The sequence below is a fragment of the Lynx canadensis genome, chromosome C1 (genome assembly GCF_007474595.2).
Source record: "Lynx canadensis isolate LIC74 chromosome C1, mLynCan4.pri.v2, whole genome shotgun sequence".
Taxonomy (NCBI): domain Eukaryota; kingdom Metazoa; phylum Chordata; class Mammalia; order Carnivora; family Felidae; genus Lynx; species Lynx canadensis.
The window spans coordinates 105735045-105756737 of record NC_044310.1 but is presented as its reverse complement, the minus strand read 5'-3'; the positions used below and the strand labels follow the sequence as shown (position 1 = coordinate 105756737).

The following is a 21693-nucleotide window of genomic DNA, read 5'->3' as shown; positions in this document are numbered from 1 at the left end:
AGTTTAGAGGCAGGTTATGCTAGTGGGTGGTTAAAGGATCTAAAGCAGGAGGGAGAAGTATAAGGTACGGGGTTTGGAGTGGCATATGGCTGTAAATATATATCCACTAGAAAAAGTGGGAGTCCTGGAAACACTGTAGAACACCGAAGGGTGAAACCTGGATGAGAATACCTAGAATCACACCATTCCCAGGAGATGTTCATGAGGTTGGGGAGTTAACACATCCCAGGCCCCAGGATAACTACAATGATCTTCCTTTATAGTACTGTTGCCCAGAAATGGTGGAATACCAGAAGAAAGGAAAGTCTCTGGATTCAGAACCCAGTGTCCCATCAGCAGCAAAGCCCCCGTCCCCTGAGAAAACTGCTCCTGTTGCTTCCACACCCTCTTCCACACCTATTCCTGCTCTGTCCCCACCTACCAAAGTACCAGAGCCAAATGAGAATGTGGGTGATGCTGTCCAGACCAAACTCATCATGCTAGTAGATGACTTCTACTATGGACGGGATGGTGGCAAAGTGGCCCAACTCACAAACTTCCCTAAGGTCGCCACGTCTTTCCGATGTCCACATTGTACCAAAAGGCTAAAAAACAACATTCGGTAAGTGTAGCTTCAGAGGTTACCCTGGACAAAAGAAGACTGAAATTTTCTTAGATGTTTAAGTTTTTCTCTTTGGGCAACAGTCCTATTATCCATTCTGGATAAGGATTATCATTAAGTCAATAAATGGTACTTTAGAAGGAGGAGGTATTGTGGTAATAATAGATAACTTTGGGTGGAGTGAAGGAAACCAGTACATCCTTCCACAGAACTCTTACTTTTAGGAACCCTTTTCTGGGCTCAGAAAAGGACTGTCCCAAACTGGGGAAGTTGTATGTATGGGGGCGGGAGGGGACACATGTAATGTGTGTTCTGGGATTCCAAGGCTCATTTTTTTGTTTTCTGTACTTTCCCCGTGTGCTGTGCTACAGATTCATGAACCATATGAAACACCACGTAGAACTTGATCAGCAGAATGGTGAGGTAGATGGTCATACCATCTGCCAACACTGTTATCGCCAGTTTTCCACGCCCTTCCAGCTCCAGTGCCACTTGGAAAATGTTCATAGTCCTTATGAATCGACTAGTAAGTTTGGAAACTCTTAAACTCTAGGGGTAGACTTTGCTCTTCATTCATTGAATGGCACTGGGGGGACCCCATTATTTATATATGAGTATCAGTACAGAGGAAGCTCTTGGCACATTTCAAGTCAATTCCTTATTTCACTCATCATCTATTCTTACAACTTAGACTTCCCTTCAAGCCTGAATTGAGTTCAGTGCTAGATCCTGAAGTATTAGGGGCTTTGGTTCAGGACCACTGTAATGTGTTGTAATGTATATAATATAACATGATGGATCCCTTACCTAGATTTTTTTTTTTTTTTAATTTTTTTTTTTTTCAACGTTTATTTATTTTTGGGACAGAGAGAGACAGAGCATGAACGGGGGAGGGGCAGAGAGAGAGGGAGACACAGAATCAGAAACAGGCTCCAGGCTCTGAGCCATCAGCCCAGAGCCCGACGCGGGGCTCGAACTCACGGACCGCGAGATCGTGACCTGGCCGAAGTCGGATGCTCAACCGACTGCGCCACCCAGGCGCCCCTAGATTTTTTTTTTTAATGTTTTTATTTTATTTTGAGAGAGACAGAGTGTGAGTGGGGGAGGGGCAGAGAGAGAGGGAGACATAGAATCCAAAGCAGACTCCAGGCTCTGAGCTGTCAGCAGAGAGCCCAATGCAGGGCTTGAACCCATGGACAGTGAGATCATGGCCCAAGCCGAAGCCGGATGCCCAACCAACTGAGTCACCCAGGCGCCCCAAGATCTTTTTTATAGGAGGAGCAGTCATCTATATTTGGACCTCGACTTTAGTTAGTGCCCTGATAGCTTTTACATAGGACAAAAGGTAACATTATAAAGTGCTTTACCATTAAGATAGTGCTTTCAATGAAATGTGAGATAAGATGTGGAGTGTTACCTCCACTTGACATCTTGCAGATGAGGAAATACAGGCTGAACACAGGCTTACAAAAATTAAGCCATTTACTTCAGAGCATACATCTCTAGTAAGGTGCCATTGTGAGGAGTTGAGTCCAGACTCCTAGAATATCTCCTATGTCCTTCAGGGGATTTCTGGTTGTGTTGCAGAGACAAAAATTACAAAAATATAGGAAAATGAGAACAAGACCGTATATTTATTATAAACACGTGCATTGTATGATACCAGTGATGGGTGAAATAGTTGAAAGAAGAAAAAAGATCTTTGAGGCTAGATTTCCCAGAAAGTCATGCTTATTAAGCTTTTAGGGTCTTAAAAAAAAAAAGATTTTCAGAGTCTTTAAATACAAGAAAGATTTAGAGGAATGAAAAGTAGTAAGAAGAGTGATGGGAAACTGTGTGAGCAAATGCATAAACAGAAATATGCCATGTTATCTGGATGCTTTTGCTACAGATTAAAATTCTTTGACTTAAAAATGGATTAATTAAATGTTAAGGATATCCATTATATCATTTATTTATTTATTTTTAATTTTTTTTTTTAACGTTTATTTATTTTTGAGACAGAGAGAGACAGAGCATGGATAGGGGAGGGTCAGAGAGAGGGAGACACAGAATCTGAAACAGGCTCCAGGCTCTGAGCTGTCAGCACAGAGCCTGATACGGGGCTCGAACTCACGGACCGCGAGATCATGACCTGAGCCGAAGTCGGCCGCTTAACCGACTGAGCCACCCAGGCACCCCCCATTATATCATTTAATTGAGAGGACTTGAGGTAGAGTAAGCTGCAAGGCCAGAACTTGAGTGTTCTACTTCTCAGCAGTTTCTTGTCTCTGACTTGTAGTAGAGTGGCTATGTTCATCTTGGGCCTTATCTTCAGGCACAAAATAGCACAGACGAAGAACGACCTGATCTTCCTGTGTCTTTCCTGAATCTGTTTCTTACTAAGCAGAATTGTTTTCTCATTACATCTCCTTGGCCTTGGTCATACTGGCAAGGGTAAAGGGATTGCCATTTGTGGCTTAGGCTAATGCTGGTCAGTGGAAACATAACGTGCCACATATGCAATTTTCATTTTTTTAGTAGCCATTTTTAAAAAGTAAAAAGTGAGGGGCTCCTTGGGTGGCTCAGTCGGTTAAGCGTCCAACTTAAGCGGTTAAGATTAAGGGTGATCTCACAGCTGGTGGGTTCAAGCCCCGCATAAGGCTCTGTGCTGACAGCTCAGAGCCTGGAGCCTGCTTCAGATTCTGTGTCTCCCTCTCTCTCTCTCTCTCTGCCCCTTCCCTACTCATACTCTGTCTCTCTGTCTCTTAAAAAGTAAATATTAAAAAAATTTTTTTAAGTGAAATTATTTTTAATTTTTTAAAAAACCTCTTTTCTTTTTGGGGGCATCTGGGTGGCTCAGTTGGTTGAGTGTCTAACTTCAGGTCATGATCTCATGGTTCATGAGTTCAGGTCCCACATTGGACTCTCTGCTGTCAGCACAGAACCTGCTTTGGATTCTCTGTCCCCCTTTCTCTGCCTCTTCCCGCTCGTACTCTCTCTCAAAAATAAAACATTTAAGAATGTTTTCTTTTTTTCCTTTTAACTGTTTATTGTTGGGTTTGGTTTGGTTTTCTTTTACAGGGTTTTTTTTTTTATTTTTAATATTTTTATTTATTTTGAGACAGCATGAGTGGGGGAGGGGGAGAAAGAGAGGGAGTGTGAGAACCCCAAGCAGACTGTGCACTGTCAATGCAGAGCCCAGCACGGGGCTCCATCTCACGAACGGTGAGATCATGACCTGAGCCGAAATCAAGAGCTGGACACTTAACTGACTGAGCTACCCAGGCACCCCTGTTTTGTTTTGTTTTTAAGTAAGCTCTGTCTACAACGTGGGGCTTGAACTCACCTGCGATCAAGAGTCTCATGCTTTACCTACTGAGCCAACCAGGCACCACTGAAATTTTAACTCAGTATACTCAAAATATAATCATTTCAGCCTGCAGTCAAGATTTAAAAATTAATGAGATGGAACTTCAAACTAATAATTTGGGAACAGAATGGATATTGGAATCAACTACTATGCAGTTAGTGGCAAAGTAGCCAACTTGGTCTAGATTAGGACCCCAGAGTCTTGGAAAGTCTGAATAACTCATCTGCAACAACCACTGCATACACCTCATTTTTATACAGAATCTGCTGGTGGGTTTTTGTTAATTCCATGTAAGTATGACTGTACATAGGAAGATAAGTTTTTCCTTGTGGGGGAAACCCCAGACCATCAGAACCTCATCAGTCTTTGTCTACTTAACCACTCTTGTTATGTCTGACTTTTAATTTTTGAGTAATTTATGACTTAAAATTTATACTGATCAAAAACCTGAGAAATCATTGACCCAAAGAGGTAAATATTTTCTCTATATTTTAGTATGTATCCGTTTTATTCTTGTATTCTTTTTTAACTCCTCTGTTCTGCACCAGTGGCAGATCCTGCATAAAAGCTTATTATTATTTTTTTAATGTTTGTTTATTTTTGAGAGAGAGAGAGACAGAGCATGAATAGGGGAGGAGAATCCGAAACAGGCTCCAGGCTCTAAGTTGTCAGCACAGTGCCCGATGCGGGGCTCAAACTCAGGAACAAGTGAGATCATGGCCTGAGCCGAAGTTGGACACTTAACCGACTGACTGAGACACCCAGGCACCCCAAAAGTAGCTTATTTTTTAACGTTCATATTTTGGGACCCATTACTTTCTTTTTAATTTTGAAAAAATGTTTCCTTTTGTTTTCTGAAGGTGTTTTCTGAAGTGTTTTTATTTTTTTAAAGGTTTATTTATTTAATTAGAGAGTGGGAGGAGCAAAGAGAGGGAAAGAGGGAGAAAATCCCAAGTAGGCTCCTCACTGTCAGCAGAGCCTGATGTGGGGCTTGAACTCACAAACTGTGAGATCATGACCGACCCAAAACCAAGAGTTGAACACTTAACTGACTGTGCCACCCAGGCACCCTTTCTGAAGTATTTTTAAATTATAGACTTAATGACATTTCACTCTCAAAAGCTTTAGTATGTATCTCTAAAAAATACCTATTTCAATATACAGCTATAGTGCCTTTGAGAGAGAGTATATGTGGGGGAAAGGCAGAGAGACAGAGGATCCCAAGTAGGCTCTGCACTATCAGCACAAAGCCCCATGTGGGGCTCGAACTCACAAACTTCAAGATCATGACCTGAGCCGAAGTTGGATGCTCAACCAACTGGCACCGACTGGTGCCACCCAGGCGCACCATATATCCTTAATATCATCTAATACCTAGTCCATTTTCAAATTTCCTGAATTGTCCCCAAAACATCAATGAATCATTACACTTACAGTAACAGTATAATCTTAATAGCATTATATTTTGTTTAAACACTTGTTTAAGGGCAGTAGACTGGAAGAGGTCGAGTTGAGGGAAGGATGCTTCAGGCAACTTAACCATGGTCAGATGTCAGGGGAGGATCCTGTGTGGAAAAAGACACTACAAAGAGGGAACTGATTGCTTGATAAGGTCTTAGAATATATGGAATGGTGAGGTTGGCTGAGCCTTAGAAAGGTATAAGGTCTCTATCCTTTATTTCAAAATTTGGAGAACAGGAAGCAGAAGCTATAGTAGTTCACTCCTATCTTCTCAAAGTAAGAGACTGTGTTGGGTATTAAAGACATGAGTGTGATGGTACTGGAAGGGACCGTGTTAGGATGGCTGCTTTGCAAAATCAGTTAATTCTCTCTCAGATTTTTTTCTGTACCACCTCCAATGTAGAACTAGAACAGATGTGGATGGTTGATAGAGACCTCTTAAATTCACTGATGGCATAGGTTTTTATCTCACTGGTATTCTTGGTATGAGATTAAATCTTAGCATGGTGTTTATGTGTTAGAAACTGCTTAATAAATGTTATTATTGATGATGTGTGACAGTTATACCAAGAGAGCTGATGTATAGATTGTGGGAAGAGCCTTCAAGGTTGAATGAGATTGCCTAGGGAAAACACAGAATAAGAAAGCCTAGGACAGAAGGTTGGAAAGCACCAGTAGTTTAAGGTGTTCTAGAAAAAAAAGTAACTCATGGACAAGCGATTTGAATTAAGAGGTGAAGGACAAAAACACAGGAGAAAACATTGTCGTGCCACTAGTTACTGTTCCACAAACCTGTCACGTACCTTCCATACCTGTGTGCTGTTTTCCATTCTACTCTTGGACCCTCTGCTGGCAGTTCTTATAGCATTCAGCTTATGTAGCTCACAGCTTCTCTCCATCCTTTTAGACAGAATTTTTTACTTATTTTGTCCTTGTAGCACCTAACGAGTCTTTAGGCAGTACTTCTAAATGGGTTGTCATACCCCTTTGAGATAAACACAAACTTGTGAATGCTTTTTCAGAAAAATAAACATTGTACTCTTGGAAAAATTTCAGGGGATACTGAAGTTCCCTGAGGCCTCCTCCATGGACCCCAGATTAATAACACCTGGTTTTGTTTTGTTTTAATTTTTATTCATTTGAGAGAGAGTGTGTGCAAGCTAGGGAGAAGAGCGGGGGTTAGGGGGGGAGGGGAGAGAGAGAGAGGGAGGGAGGGAGGGAGAGAATCTTAAGCAGGTTGCACATTCAGCACAGAGCCTGATGCGGGGCTCCATCCCACAACCCTGGGTTCATGACCTGAACCAGAATCAAGAGTTGGATGCTCAACCGCCCAGCTGCCCCCTTGTTAGTTTACTTTAAAGAATTATTTCAGTTTCACTATTTGGGGCAAGCAGGTGCTGGACATTGTCCAGTAAATGATTAAAGCTTCAAATTTACTATTTCCATATTTGCAAAAACTTGAAAATAATTCCAGTGACAGTAAGAAAAACAAATAATTTTGTCTGTTTAATTCAAAATACATAGCAATTCTGAATTTTTTTCATATTTTTGATAAAAATTCACAATTGCAGCATTATAAGCTTGACAGAATGACTAATTTCAAAGTTTAATGATCTCAACAACTCGTAACAAGGCAAGAACTTTGTTCATGATTGTCGGTCTTTTAAGGATCAATTCTTACACTCATTCAGTAGATGTCTGGTGACTGTGGAGATAGTGTCTATTCTTGAGCAGAGAAATGAAGTAGTGTAGTATTCTAGGAGAATTCACTTGGTAATGGTATGTAAAGCATAGACACTGTTTATTGGAGAGAGATACGAGATATTCGGAAGCCAGCTGATTAGTAGTAGAAAATCCTGTGGGTTTCTACCAAGTTTTTGTCTGTGAGAATAGCAAAATGACCATTCCTTGATGCATTGTGAAATAATGGTGGCAGAACACAGGTGTTTAGACTCAGAGACAGTGCCTAAGTGCAGGAGGAGGTAGGGAAGTGAGAAGGGAAACAAATCAGGAAGAGGAGGCTGAATTAAGTTAGAATTGGTGGCAGAATAGCCAATTAAAAATGTTTTGTAGATAGTTCAAACAGGACTTTGGTAAAAAGTCTGAACTAGAGACATAAAATTTTGTCATCAGCAACACAGACATGAAGACAACTATTTTAAAGAAGAAACTCAGTGATTTTACTGATTATTGAAAATGAAGATAGAGAAGTCAGAGAAAATAAAGATTATGAGTCAGCGGGACTTTGGTCTTATTTTCAGGTGGATTTATTGATTATTTTTCTTCTTACAGCCAAGTGCAAGATCTGTGAGTGGGCGTTTGAGAGTGAGCCACTATTTCTCCAGCATATGAAGGATACTCATAAGCCTGGAGAGATGCCTTATGTCTGCCAGGTATTGCCTCTTTCTCTAGGGAGCCTTAGCCACCTTGCTCTCAGGCTAAATACAGAGAATTCACTAATGAACATTGCTGAGTACCTCCTGTACACACTCAGTTTTAGGAACACTGGGGAGATCCAGAAGAAATAAAATAAACATAGGTCCTGTTTCAGGATTTTCTGTGCCAGAGAAAAACATCAAAGGAACATGTGCAGGCACCCAGCCAGGGAACCCATCAGAGAACATACACACATGCTGTGAAAGTGTGTCTCCTGAGCTGCCCTCTGGAGATGGACCAGGAAAACTTTACTCTTTGTAGCCACAATATGACTTGTTCTCAGACTTTCTTGTCCTTCTCCGTTTTTATCTTCATTCACAGCTGAATTTATCACAAACAGCCCTGCATTGCAGACTAAGAATAATAATTTGATTTCTATACACTTAGGAGAACTTAGTTTTTCTCTTATTTTGACATTTTCATTGCTACTTCTTTTTTAAGGCCTCAGTTGTTCACTTCGCTCTTAGCTTATTTTCCCTCTTATGTGACATAGGTGTGTCAATATCGCTCCTCACTCTACTCTGAGGTAGATGTCCATTTTCGGATGATCCATGAGGATACTCGGCATCTGCTCTGCCCTTATTGCCTGAAGGTCTTCAAAAATGGCAATGCATTCCAACAGCATTACATGAGGCACCAGGTACCAGGCACCAAGCGATTCCCATATTCTCATTTTTTTAATTTTATGGATGCTGAGGCCAGGGCTGAGCTAGGCAGATAATCTTGGTAGAGAAGGTACTACACATGTGTTTGTAAAACTTCGTATCAGATTTCGATTATATGCCATGCACCGGGCTAGGTGCCAGAAATGTTGTGCTAACAAGACAGTTAAACGGTACAATAGAGCATGGAGAGTGTTGTGTTAGGGGAAGTATAGGCTATAGAACAGCATATACCTATTCTGCAAGCCTGCTGAGGCTTCCTGGAAGAAGAGTATTTGAGACCTGTAGGATGATGAAGGTGAGCCACATGAAGTGGGATGAACAATGTCCTCCAAGCACAGAGTGAGAGGACGGAGGTTCAAAGAATTAAAGGAAGTTCAATGTGGTTGAAGTGTAGGGTATAAGGGGGAGGGGGGGGGTCAGAAGCTAGGACACAGGTGGTGGAGAATCCTGTAAGCATGAAAAGCAGTTTCAACTTTTTTTTTTTTTTTTCATTTTTATTTATTTTTGAGAGAGAGCATGAACGGGGGAGGAACAGAGAGAGAGGGAGATACAGAATCCAAAGCAGGCTCCAGGCTCTGAGCTGTTAGCACAGAGCCTGATGTGGGTCTTAAACTCACGAACTGTGAGATCATGACCTGAGCTGAAGTCAGATGCTTCACTGACTGAGCCACCCAGGCACCCAAGGTGTTTAAACTTTATAAGTCATTGCAGAGGCATTAAAAGAATTTTTTTCTAAGTCCTTGAGTGATATATTCAAATTTACTTTTAGTCCTGATTATACCGGCTGCATTAGGAGAATGAATTGTTGGAGGAGATTGAAACCAGAGTTAGGGGGACAGGCCAAAGGCTCTTTCAGTTTAGGTGAGTGATGGTAGTGGCTACTGGCTTTGAGGGGAAGAAGAGGATAGAGTGGAGAGATACTGAGAAGGTAAGTGATATTTACAGTGTAGATATGGATGAAGTGAAGGTAGTGAGGAACAAGTTAGGAATAGTGCCTAAAATTCTGTGTTGGGGAAAATGGACGAACGGTGAGACTATTGAGATCGAAACACTGCAGAAAGTAAGGTTGGCAGTGGGAGGGGGATAACATGTTTGGATATTCTGAGTTAGCCGTATCTGTGGACAGCAGCTGGAGTTGTCTATTAAACAGGGAGTTGGATATACAGGTCTGAAGCCTGGGAGAAAAGCCTAGGCCATGGAAAAACTACTTAGGATCATTATTATATAAATCAAGTGATTTTTTTTTTTTTTTTTTTTTTGAGACAGAGCAAGTGCATATGTGTGCACAAGTCGGGGAAGGGCAGAGAGGAAGAGAGAGAGAGAATCTTATGCAGGCTCAGTGCACAGCCCAACTTGGGGCTCAGTCTCATGAGCTATGAGATCATGACCCAAGCCAAAATCAAGAGTCGGATGCTTAACCGACTGAGACACCCAAGCACCCTATAAATCAAGTGATTTTACATGTAGAAGTTGCCGTGCTCCCTCACCTCCAACTGAGAATAAGATGAATGCTTAGAACCCCCGAAGACTCTGTCTACAAAGCCAAGACCATAGTCCTAGAAGGAAAACCAGAAGAGACTGATGTTGAGGAAGCTGAGGGGAGGAAAGTGTTTTGAAGAAAAGGATGTGATCAAAATGTTGCAGGAAGATGTCAGCATAGAAACTTAAGAGGCCAACCTTTAATTTTGCAACATAGGAGCTGTGTGGTCAGTTAGCAAAGTGGAATTTAGACTTGGGCAGGACGAATGAAGGAGAGGTCAGGAAATGGAGACAACTTATTTTTAAAAGTTTCAGGACTGAGGGTGGCAGAACCAGGGGAAGAGATAGGTTAGCAAGGAAGAATTTGTTGTTGCTTTTGTTGTGTTTTGTTTTTAAGCTGGAATTTTAAACTGTTGCCAGAAAGGAACCACTAGAGGAGGAAAGTGAAAGTGCATAGAGAAGACACAAAATGGAGAACCAGAGGGGTGCACCTGCCTGGGTGTGCACACATGTGCTCCCACTGTCACATGTGAGCTCCCTCCTGGGCTCACACACTCATTTGCACAGGGGTGACTGCTGGTAATCCCCCACGCAGGTGTTTCCAAAGAGCAGCATGGATATTGTCCCTTGTACTCAGGAAATGGAGTCTTGCTACCCTGGGAGGAAGACTATAGGGCTGGGTCCTATTGCTGAAGGACCTAAGAGTAGGCAGTCTGGATCCTCAAACTTGTCTCACAGGGAGGCATATCTGTATACAGTGATGTGTGCAAGGAAAGACAGCAGGGTATGGAAAAAATACTATCATTTGTGTTAAGAAAACGAAAGGGCAAACAGGGAGGTGGTGATTACAGATGTATGTGTGTGTTACGTGGTTATGTGCATAGACTGTCCATGAAAGAATACCCAGGAAACTGGTAACACATGGTTTCTGTGCAAAGGGACGGAAGGCAAACTTAAAACATGAAGCAGTACAGAATAAAAAGTATGATTTTTTTTTTAATCATATATTGCTGTTTAAAAAAAACAAGAATATTTGGAGGTAGGTAGCACTGTCCACATTGTAAAGACAAAGCAGGGGCAAGGAAAGCTTTAGCCACTAATCCACATTATTAAACCAGGTCAGGAAGGGATGGTTCGAGCATCTAGACATCCTGCCTGAGTCTGCCTTTGTTTGGGACCCTGGGAGGTGATGATTTTCAGTGGTAGGTTTTGGTGTCGTGTTGTGTATTTCTTTTTTCCTCTTTTAGTTAATCATAGAAAGCGGGGGAAAGAATGATTGTTAGCATTGATCTACCTTCTTATCAGGGAAGAAAGTTTTGGGGGAACCTTTAAGGGATGCTCTTTCTTTTTCTCCCTTCAGAAGAGGAATGTTTATCACTGCAACAAATGCCGACTGCAGTTTCTCTTTGCAAAGGACAAAATTGAACACAAGCTTCAGCACCATAAAACCTTCCGTAAACCCAAGCAGCTAGAAGGTTTGAAACCAGGCACCAAGGTAAAGAGCTTGTCAGTGTTTCTTTTATAGATCCAGGAGGGGAGGAATAGAGATTGTCACTATCCTGAGATTCGGCATGGGTGGCGTCTAATTGTTCCTTCCCTTGGCTCACAGGTGACAATCCGGGCTTCCCGAGGACAGCCACGAACTGTTCCTGTTTCCTCCAATGATGCACCTCCCAGCACCTTGCAGGAGGCAGCACCACTGACCTCCTCAACAGACCCTCTGCCTGTCTTCCTTTATCCCCCTGTCCGGCGCAACATCCAGAAGAGAGCTGTTAGGAAAATGTCAGTGCCTTCTTCTGGAGGCTGGGGGCCGGGTGGGCACGACTATTCCTATAGCCAGTGTAATCTTGTAGTGTCTTAGCAGCATCTGTTGTCTGCAGCCCCCACAATCTGAAGACTCCTGGGGCAATAACAAGAATTTTCCTTGTTTCTTGACAGGAGTGTCATGGGCCGACAGACATGTCTAGAGTGCAGCTTTGAGATCCCAGATTTCCCTAATCATTTCCCCACTTATGTTCACTGCTCTCTGTGTCGCTATAGCACCTGCTGCTCTCGAGCCTATGCCAACCACATGATCAAGTAAGTCACGGTTAAACTAGTGACCCTATGTGGGAGTTCAGATTCTCCAGAACTCCTTTCACTCCCTCCTTCCAACTCTTAGAGCTGTTTGTCTATCTCTCCTAGCAGAGTAAGAGTCAAACCCATGGGTTTTTTTTGTTGTTGTTGTTTTTTAATTTTTTTTAATGTTTATTTCTGAGAGAGAAAGAGCACAAGCTGGGGAGGGGCAAAGAGAGAGAGAATCTGAAGCGGGCTCCAGGCTCTGAGCTGTCAGCACAAAGCCGGAAGCAGGGCTCGAATTCACAAACCACAGATCATGACCTGGGCTGAAGTCGGATGCTCAACCCACTGAGCCACCCTGGTGCCCCGGGTCACACCCATGTTCATATGGCTTTGATAGTGCTCTAATTTTGTAGGACGTTGCTACTGAGTGTACCCAGGGACCAGCAGCAATAGATGGGAGCTTGTTAGAAATTCAGCCTCTGTCCCTCACCCCCAGGCCACTTAATCAGAGTGTGTGTTTTAATAGCTCTCCTGGTGATTTTTATGCACACTAATAGGGAATATTAGTATGATAGGGAAACTGGCTTAGGTTGAAGTGAGGACGGACTGAAGGGGCATCTCTTTTGTTGGGGGGCATTGTCAGAGACTGCTGACCTCTGGCGAGCAGAGTCCCTAACTCATGCCACTTTTTCTTTGTCTTTCTCAGCAATCATGTTCCACGCAAGAGCCCCAAGTATTTGGCTTTGTTTAAAAATTCTGTGAGGTAAGGGAAAACTTACTGATGGACTCTTAATTTTTCAAGTTCTTACATTAATGCATTTATCGTGGGGGCTTGGGCATGTGAATTAATTAGAGAAGAGAAAGGACACTCGCTTTATTAAGCCTCAGAACTTACTCCCAGTGTCACTATTATATTTGTTTTGTATGCTCTTGATTCTCTTCCTTAGTGGAATCAAGCTGGCTTGCACTTCATGTACCTTTGTTACCTCTGTGGGAGATGCCATGGCCAAGCATTTGGTATTCAACCCCTCTCACAGATCCAGCAGCGTCCTGCCACGGGGTAAGTAGTAGAGGTGGGGGTGAGTGGGACAAGAAAAAAAAGCTAAGGGTACGGGTCCTGCTGTGTGAGTCAGGAGCATCTCTACCTGGCCTGACTCATCCACTATTTAGATAGACATAACCAAATTGGAAGCATTCCAACCTGAAGTTTATGTAAGACTGGAGGGTTTGTTTCTTCGTTGAGTTTAACTTTTTTTTTTATTGCCCTGTTTCCCATAGGACTCACTTGGATATCTCACTCAAGGTAACAGAAACTCCCTTCATGGTTTAGTTTCTGCTTTCCAGTGTGATACATCTTTTTTTATTATCACCGCCAGTAGTATTTCATTTTCCTGGTTGAACTGAGCTTTCTTTTCCTCTCTTTGCTAACCCTTTAGACATGGCCACACTCGTGACCGAGTACATGACCGGAGCTTGAAGAATATATATCCTCCTCCTGCCTTCCCCTCTAATAAAACTGCCACTGTGAAATCTGTGGGGGCCACCCCAGCTGAGCCTGAAGAGCTGCCGCCTCCTTTGGCCCAAGCACTCCCGTCCCCAGCCTCAACCGCAACCCCACCGCCAACCCCAACTCAGCCCCAGCTTTTAGCCCTCCCACCCTTGGCCACAGAGGGGGCCGAATGTCTGAATGTGGATGACCAGGATGAAGGTAGCCCGGTCATCCAGGAGCCTGAGCAGGCCACAGGGGGTGGTAGTGGCAGTGGAGTTGGCAAGAAGGAGCAGCTGTCTGTGAAGAAGCTTCGAGTGGTCCTGTTTGCCCTGTGCTGCAATACAGAACAGGCTGCTGAACACTTCCGAAATCCACAGCGACGGATCCGACGTTGGCTTCGGCGCTTCCAGGCCTCCCAGGAGGAGAATCTGGAGGGCAAATATCTGAGCTTAGAAGCAGAAGAGAAGCTGGCTGAGTGGGTGCTAACCCAGCGAGAGCAGCAGCTACCTGTGAATGAGGAGACCTTGTTCCAGAAAGCTACCAAAATAGGACGTTCTTTGGAGGGAGGGTTTAAGATCTCTTATGAGTGGGCTGTGCGCTTCATGCTCCGGCACCACCTGACCCCCCATGCCCGGCGAGCTGTGGCCCACACCCTACCTAAGGATGTGGCAGAGAATGCAGGACTCTTCATTGAATTCGTGCAACGACAGATTCACAACCAGGACTTACCCTTGTCCATGATTGTGGCTATTGATGAGATCTCCTTGTTCCTAGATACAGAGGTGCTAAGCAGTGATGACCGAAAGGAGAATGCCCTGCAGACAGTGGGCACGGGGGAACCTTGGTGTGACATGGTGCTGGCCATTCTGGCCGATGGCACTGTCCTCCCCACCCTGGTTTTCTACCGAGGACAAATGGATCAGCCTGCTAACGTGCCGGACTCGATACTGCTGGAGGTGAAGGAGAGTGGCTACAGTGATGACGAGATCATGGAGCTGTGGTCAGCCCGAGTGTGGCAGAAGCACACAGCATGCCAGCGCAGCAAAGGCATGCTTGTGATGGACTGTCATCGCACTCACTTGTCGGAAGAGGTGCTGGCTATGCTAAGTGCCTCTAGCACCTTGCCTGCAGTGGTCCCGGCAGGCTGTAGCTCCAAAATCCAGCCGTTAGATGTGTGCATCAAACGAACCGTCAAGAACTTTCTGCACAAAAAGTGGAAGGAGCAGGCTCGGGAAATGGCAGATACTGCATGTGATTCCGACGTCCTGCTTCAACTGGTGCTGGTCTGGCTGGCTGAGGTGTTGGGCGTCATTGGGAACTGTCCAGAGCTGGTGCAGCGGTCCTTCCTCGTGGCCAGTGTCCTACCTGGCCCTGATGGCAACATTAACTCACCCACTAGAAACGCTGACATGCAGGAGGAGCTCATCGCCTCCCTAGAGGAGCAGCTGAAGCTGAGTGGGGAACAGTCTGAGGAGCCCTCAGCTTCCACTCCCCGACCCAGATCATCTCCTGAAGAGACAGTTGAGCCTGAGAGCCTTCACCAGCTCTTTGAGGGTGAAAGCGAGACCGAGTCCTTTTATGGATTTGAAGAAGCTGACCTAGATCTGATGGAGATTTGAGTGCTGGGGTCAGGAGCGGGTGTGGAGTGGGGGGGGGGGGGGGGGGGGGGGAACCGTGAGGGGGTGGGTAGAGGGATTTAGGGAAAAGGGGATATGCCAGGTGGGGTATTTGGTTTATATTTTTTAATTTTATGCCCCCACTCCCCCCGCAATGTTGACTTCTGCTTCCCTGTGGATTTGTGGATTATTAGGAATACCAGTGGTGATCCCGTCTGAGCCAAGGAGCTGGCCCATTGGTCGTTCACTTCTGCTAAAAACCGGTTTTCGTGACTTTTTTTTTAAAATTTAAATCACTGTGTTTGGTATTTTTCTGACAAAATCAAGAAAAAGAAAAAAATATTCTTTGTGGGCGAATGTTAAATTTTTGTTCCCCTTTTACCTCAATTGTATCATAGTACATCTGGGTTTTTTTGTTTGTTTTACTGTGTGGCAATGTCTTTGGGCATGATGCTTTCCAACCATTGTCAATGTGAGAACATTTCTGAAGATGGGAAAGACAAAAATATGTAGCTCACAAACTGGTTTATTATATATATGGATAAAAAAAACTTTTTTCATTGTGGTCTTAACACTTTTATATAAAAATGAAAATGGAAAAAAAATCCCACTGAACTCTCTCTTCCTTCTCCTTTCTTTCCTTCCCTCTCCAGAGATGTTGGTTTCTACAGCAACTCTGAGATATAAACTTGTGGCTTTAAAAATGCATGAAACCACCTCTCATCCAGAATGATGAATTAGATTTGTTTTTCCTCACCACCTTCCCTCCAACAAAAACATGACAGAACCAATATTCTTTGCATTGGGATCCTTGGCCCCTCTTGCCATGCTCACCCCATCACTCCGGACAAAGGATCATACACATGTCATTAGCAAGCAAGAGGTACCGAGGTGATCACACAGTGTTAGGGTGGAGGCCATTCCCAGTGTATGGGTCTTCAACATGTTAAGTGGACAGCATGCCTGTTCAAGAGATCACATGTCCTAAAGCCAGGAGCTAACTGTACAAGAAGTTACATGTTGAACTTCATAAAACAAGACAAACCACTTGTTGAAATCCTGTTTTAACCCTGTGGCTTTCCTCATTTCTCTTAATGCTTAGAGAAGAAGGGGACCTGAAGAGGAAACACAGGGGTGTGCACAAAGAAAAAGACATGAATCTTTATTTTTCACTGCCAGCTTCAAGGAAAGAAAATTTTTCTACAGTTTGCATGAGGGATTTTTTTTAATTGTATGTACTCATGGTTATAAACTGAAATGTACTGTGTAACATACAGAGAAAAGGAACAAAAACCCAAGCCCAGCTCTCCCACAGCTACACCTTCTATCCATCCCAAGTCTTTCAGCAACATGTCCCTCCTGGGAGCCAAGGAGACAGCCTGCACGGGCTTGTCAGTGGTTCATCTTTAAAGTGTACATAAGTGGAACATTTAATAAAATGAGGGGAAATGGATTTATAAACAATGTGGTTTGTTTTTTTTTCCTAGGTAACCCTATTGTAGTAGGCTTTCACAGACTGGGACATGCTCAAGATGTGATGGGCCTGGTGGTACAGGTGTGACATTTGTTACCACCTCTTTCTCCTCACCTCCATTTTTTGGTTTTTTAACCCCAGCACACTATAATATAGTGAACTGGAGTGATCCCACCCATGAACAGCTTGGCCAGCTTCATGAACCCATGGCATCTGGAAAGTGAACTGAAGATCCGTCTGCTCTTGGCCTGCTCTTCCCCAGCTTTCTGCCTGATGCCATTTTGACAGAACACGGACCTTGAAGTCATCCTTTTGCCTTTGAGAAAGTTCAAGAACTATGGTCAACTCTATCTACAGTGACCGAATCCTCTTTGGTAGTCTCCGCAGCAGCCCCAGCCTCAGCAGAGCTGGGTCCCTGGCCTCTGCATTATTTGACTTTCCTGATGGGTAATTTTTTTAAGACCATAAGACCAACAATGGATCAGCTGGGTTTTGGCCAGGAAGTTATCTTTGTGGATTCCGCCCGCATGGCTTAGTAGTAGAAGGAAGTTTTTTTTTTTTTGTTTTTTTGTTTTTTTTATAATTCAGTTTAATCAATAAACAAGTATTTATTGACTACTTTCTGTGTTGAGACTGAATATGTGGAAGACAGAAAACTCATGATTTCCTTTTACTTTCATTTACTAGTTGTGACATGGATAAAATGGAGATACTTTGATTTCTCCCTCTACTCTTACCTTACTGAAGTTCTGGAATAGTTGGAGTTTAAAAAAAAAAATACTTTGAGCTTGCTGCCTATACTAGTTCTCAAAGCAGTTTAGAGAGGATGTGCATCAGAATCACCTAGGGTGTTCATTTTTAAAATTCAGGTTTAGGGGCGCTTGGGTTGGTCAGTCAGTTAAGCGTCCAACTTTGACTCAAGGTCGTAGGTTCATGGGTTCAAGTCCCACATCGGGCTCTATGCTGACTGCTGAGCCTAGAGCCTGTTTCAGAATCTTACTCCCTCTCTCTCTGCCCCTCCCCCATTCATGCTTGTCAGTCTCTTGCTCAAAAAATAAACGTTAAAATTCTGGTTTAACACCATTTTGGGAGTCGAATTTGGCTTAATGCCCCAAATGATTTGAGTCACAGCTAAACTTAGAGGACTTTTTTTTTAAAGTTTACTTGTTTGAGAGTGAGTGAACAAGCGGGAGAGGAACAAAGAGGGGAGAATCCCAAGCAGGCTCCACAGTCAGTGCAGAGCCTGACTTGGGGCTTGAACTCATGAACCCTGAGACCACAATCTGAACTGAAATCAAGAGTCAGATGCTCAACTGACTGAGCCACCCAGGTGCCCCTACACTTTTAAATGATCACCTAATACTTTATTTTTGAGAGGGCACAAGGGGGCAAGGGGCAGAGAGAGAGAGGGAAAGAGAGAAGCAGTGCTCACCTGAAGGGGGGCTTAAACCCTAAGATCATGACCTGAGCTGAAGTGGGATGCTTAAACGACTAAGCCACCCAGGTGCCCCTGAACACATAAGACCTTTAAGAGGTTTTCTGATCGTAGATCTGGACAATAAACATTTAGGTTAAATGCTGAATTTACTCAGTATTTCCTCTACTAAGGGTGAGGAGGTGGCCCTAGGTGAGGGATTGAGCTGTCAGGTCCCGCTGGGGGCAGCTTTACCAGAGACTATTTCTATCTTTGAAACAGTGTTTTAACTAAAATCACATTTGCAACCAACATTAAACCAGAAATTCTTTAAGAATCTAGCACATGGGGGGGCGCCTGGGTGGCGCAGTCGGTTAAGCGTCCGACTTCAGCCAGGTCACGATCTCGCGGTCCGTGAGTTCGAGCCCCGCGTCAGGCTCTGGGCTGATGGCTCGGAGCCTGGAGCCTGTTTCCGATTCTGTGTCTCCCTCTCTCTCTGCCCCTCCCCCGTTCATGCTCTGTCTCTCTCTGTCCCAAAAATAAAAACGTTGAAAAAAAAAATTTTTAAAAAAAGAATCTAGCACATGGGTGGGTATAAATGTTGAAGAAAAATGTTAAGCCCTTTGTTATCCCACAAAAACTAAGCCTGGCTTCTACACAGCTGTTTTCAGCATAGGCCCAAATGAAGACCGTGGCAGATTTCCTGTGCTGTCCTGCAGAGAATCCTGTATCTGCTATGAGAACCAAGAGCCAAAGGGTTCTCTGACCAGGAATGCAGATGGCATGTGGCAGTAATTAGCAACTTCACTCTTACTGTGACCTGGTCAGACAATAAAACCACTCAGCCAGCATTTCAAAGGATTTATTTATTTTACAATAGAAAAGTATACCTTTGAACCAGCCAAGTTCAAAGCGAGAAGAAGGGCACAACTTTCAGTTCTGGATAATGCATCTGTATGTCATTCAAAGCCACTAAAAAGGAAGAAAACATAATAAAATTGTGAAGCCACAGGGGGAGGAATTAATTCCTAAAAGCAACTCTGTCCTCCAACCCAAACCCCTCTCCCCGCCAAAGAGGTTTTTTGGAGGAGACCTCTAGAAAAACCCAGCTTAGTGCAAGCCAAGGAGACTCCCATCTGTTCTACCACTTATGTTTTCTTCTGTAATTTTAATGTCAATCACCTGATCATGTGAGCAATCTCCCAGTTGGTCTCTGCAGACAGTGGCCCCTCTATTTCAACACCTTTTTCGGTGACGGTGGCAATTTGAAACTGAAAGAAAGCAGAGCTCTCAATAAAAATGCCCACCCCCACCTGAAGTTCCTGGGACCTGCTCAAAGGTCAAGTAGAGAGTCTTCCCCTAATCTGCAAATAGGAGATTCGGCAATCCATTCTTCAAAAGCAAAGACCCAGGTATCCCAACTATCGAGAACATGCCAGTTAGAGTCCTGTCATCTTTATTATTCACATCCCTCCTTACCCGGTTATAGGAACGGGCATCTCGATAGTACAGCACACGCATGCAGCGTTCCACCAGCTCTCGGGCCTCGGTCTGGCTCAGCACTGGCTGCTTCTCCAGAACTTCTCGCAGCAGAGGCTAGGGAAATGGGGAAAACATGGGAGATACCAGAGGCTGAATACCAGCCTGTCTCAATTCCACGGTGTGAAAAGCAGCATAAATGGGTTAAAAAGGTGACATTCCACCTCCTGCCTCCCCAGAATGAATTCTGCTTACTTGTGCTAAGACCTACTTGAAGGGCAAGTTCTAGGGCATTTCCTCTTTGCACATGTCTACTGAATCTCTGAGCCACCACTCTGTCATTGGAACGTAAGTACGACATACAGCCTCCAGACTACAAAGAAACCACGTGTCCAGCAGTAGGGATCCTAGCCTAGTCCACGTTGGAATTTCACAGGAAGAACAAGCAGACAACCACAAGCCCCCATCGCCTTTTGTCTTCCAACCCCTCTCCCCTACATACCTGAGCCAAGTATGCACCATAACCAGTGGCCAGCGAAGGGGCTTCATACGCTACACCAAGCATGTCCACATAACCGAGGAAGCTAACAGGACATAACAGGTCAAAGAGCTCATTTCATTTTAGGCTTTCTTAGGTACTTTAGCTGAAGGATGGGACAACAGGGTCTGAGAAGTGGCATTCCCTCAGGGGGGAGAGAGAAGATGCTACATAGACATTAGTAGTTGGGTGGGTGGGGAAATAAGTTATTTGTATTCAAATCAACCTCTCTCCATCAGCATAGCCTCCGATGACCATGGTGTTCCACAGGGGGTTCATCTTGGAGCGGCGGCTGTACATGGCTCTGGTCAGCCAGGAATGAATAGCTCTGGGACTATAGCTGTGTCCATCTCCCAACAGCTCCTCATCAATCCTTCAAAGGAATTGGTTGTGAGGAAAGGGGGAGAATGGAAATCGGCAATTCCATCCACCCCACAAAAGTTACAATCTTCTTCATTCTACACCCCCCTAACGCCAAAAACTATGTATTGTAAACACTCTCCTCTTCCACGGAACCCCAGCAACTTTCCGGCCCTCTGCTGCAGCCTCAGACTCCTCCACTCTAGGACTTCTATGGGGATTTCTAAAAACAAAACAGTAAGTTCCTCTCCCCACCTGGGATCTACTCCCTCTTCTCCAGATGACTTACACCATCTGGCCGAGAACTTGCTTCAAATATTGGAAATCAGCATAGTCTCCGGAAGCACCCAGCATGGTGCTGTCGTTGACTCTCATAATGCGAGAGATGTTGCGGAAACGAGCCAAGGAGCCATAGGAGCCCAGCATGTCTGCTGCGATCACCACTCCGCCCTCAAACTTAACGCCGAGGACCGAGGTCCCGGTCACCATGGGGTTCCTGCACAGAGAGAGAGGGAGGTCTGGCGAGGGGAGGAACGTTGGAAGAGCCGGAGCCCTCTTCTGCGCAGTGGGTTCCGCTTCTGATTTTCCAGGCCTCCTTTGCTTCTCCGGGACTCTCCGCCCCGCGCTCCTCGCTGTTCGCTTGCCCTGCGACCCTCACCTCGCCTTCCCGGCTCCCTAAGCACCGGCCCGCCGCACCAGGTCCCACCGTCCCGCCCCCTGCGCAGGCTCGGACGCCAAGAGCTTACTGCGTGCGCGTCATTGGACCCCCGTAGGGAGCGGATGCCGGATCCGAGGCACCAGGAGTGGACGGGATGCGGTAAAACTGCCCCGGGGCCGGAACCCCGGCCCAAAGACTGGACCGCGACTCCAAGAACGCTTCCATCTTAGTCACGGTGGCAGAAGAAATGACACCGCTTGCGCCAACGGAAGTGGAAGTGATCCCTCTGTGGGCACACCTTCTTCCTGCCGGCCACCTCCAGTAGCCATGTTGATGAGGTCAAGGCCCTTCTACCTTCCTTCTGGTTGACGGCTGGGACCCAGAGTTGTGGAATCGCGTGACGTAGCAGCGCGGCGCCGCCGCGCAGTAGAGTCTAGACTAGATCAGTTTCTGACGCACAAATTCAAGGTCGGGGAGGTTGGTTGGGAGGTAGGTATGTGGAACCACTTCAAGACACTGATCCTGAGCGAGGAGGCAGAAATTCTCTTGTCCTTTTTCTGTATCTTTATCAAAAAGCCCATATGAAACTAACAGTGAACGCGGGATCTCT

At 44.7% G+C, this 21693-nt stretch overlaps 2 protein-coding genes across 5 annotated transcripts in view; one reads left to right on the top strand and one right to left on the bottom strand.

Annotated features, from left to right (window-relative positions):
• POGZ (pogo transposable element derived with ZNF domain) overlaps nucleotides 1–17252 on the top strand; it is a 53777-nt gene extending 36525 nt beyond the window's left edge. For all 4 annotated transcript variants that reach the window (XM_030324521.1, XM_030324520.1, XM_030324519.1 and 1 more), the window contains 12 exons: nucleotides 264–601; nucleotides 973–1127; nucleotides 7707–7807; nucleotides 8344–8490; nucleotides 11355–11489; nucleotides 11604–11776; nucleotides 11933–12073; nucleotides 12762–12818; nucleotides 13003–13115; nucleotides 13334–13358; nucleotides 13492–15171; nucleotides 16648–17252. In XM_030324521.1, coding sequence (XP_030180381.1) covers nucleotides 264–601; nucleotides 973–1127; nucleotides 7707–7807; nucleotides 8344–8490; nucleotides 11355–11489; nucleotides 11604–11776; nucleotides 11933–12073; nucleotides 12762–12818; nucleotides 13003–13115; nucleotides 13334–13358; nucleotides 13492–15163 — 3057 coding nt within the window. In that variant the 3' untranslated portion in view covers nucleotides 15164–15171; nucleotides 16648–17252. The remainder of the gene's footprint in view (nucleotides 1–263; nucleotides 602–972; nucleotides 1128–7706; nucleotides 7808–8343; nucleotides 8491–11354; nucleotides 11490–11603; nucleotides 11777–11932; nucleotides 12074–12761; nucleotides 12819–13002; nucleotides 13116–13333; nucleotides 13359–13491; nucleotides 15172–16647) is intronic.
• A 1642-nt stretch (nucleotides 17253–18894) lies between these two features.
• Nucleotides 18895–21332, bottom strand: PSMB4 (proteasome 20S subunit beta 4). The gene is made up of 7 exons (XM_030326790.1): nucleotides 21172–21332; nucleotides 20715–20921; nucleotides 20292–20438; nucleotides 20030–20111; nucleotides 19528–19644; nucleotides 19231–19319; nucleotides 18895–19020 (listed from the first exon to the last, which is right to left on the bottom strand). The coding sequence occupies exons 1-7, from the start codon at nucleotides 21306–21308 to the stop codon at nucleotides 19008–19010; spliced, it is 792 nt and encodes a 263-aa protein (XP_030182650.1). The 5' UTR covers nucleotides 21309–21332; the 3' UTR covers nucleotides 18895–19007.
• Nucleotides 21333–21693: the final 361 nt, after the last annotated feature.

Bases quoted from the DNA above. Each gene is read 5' to 3' on its own strand.
- PSMB4 (XM_030326790.1), bottom strand. From the start codon at position 21,308: ATGGAAGCGTTCTTGGAGTCGCGGTCCAGTCTTTGGGCCGGGGTTCCG. The intron at 20,112-20,291 runs GTTGATTTGAAT...ATGTCCTGTTAG, and splicing joins GGCTATGCTGATGGAGAGAG to CTTCCTCGGTTATGTGGACA. The intron at 19,320-19,527 runs GTAAGGAGGGAT...GCTTTCTTTCAG, and splicing joins ATGCCCGTTCCTATAACCGG to TTTCAAATTGCCACCGTCAC.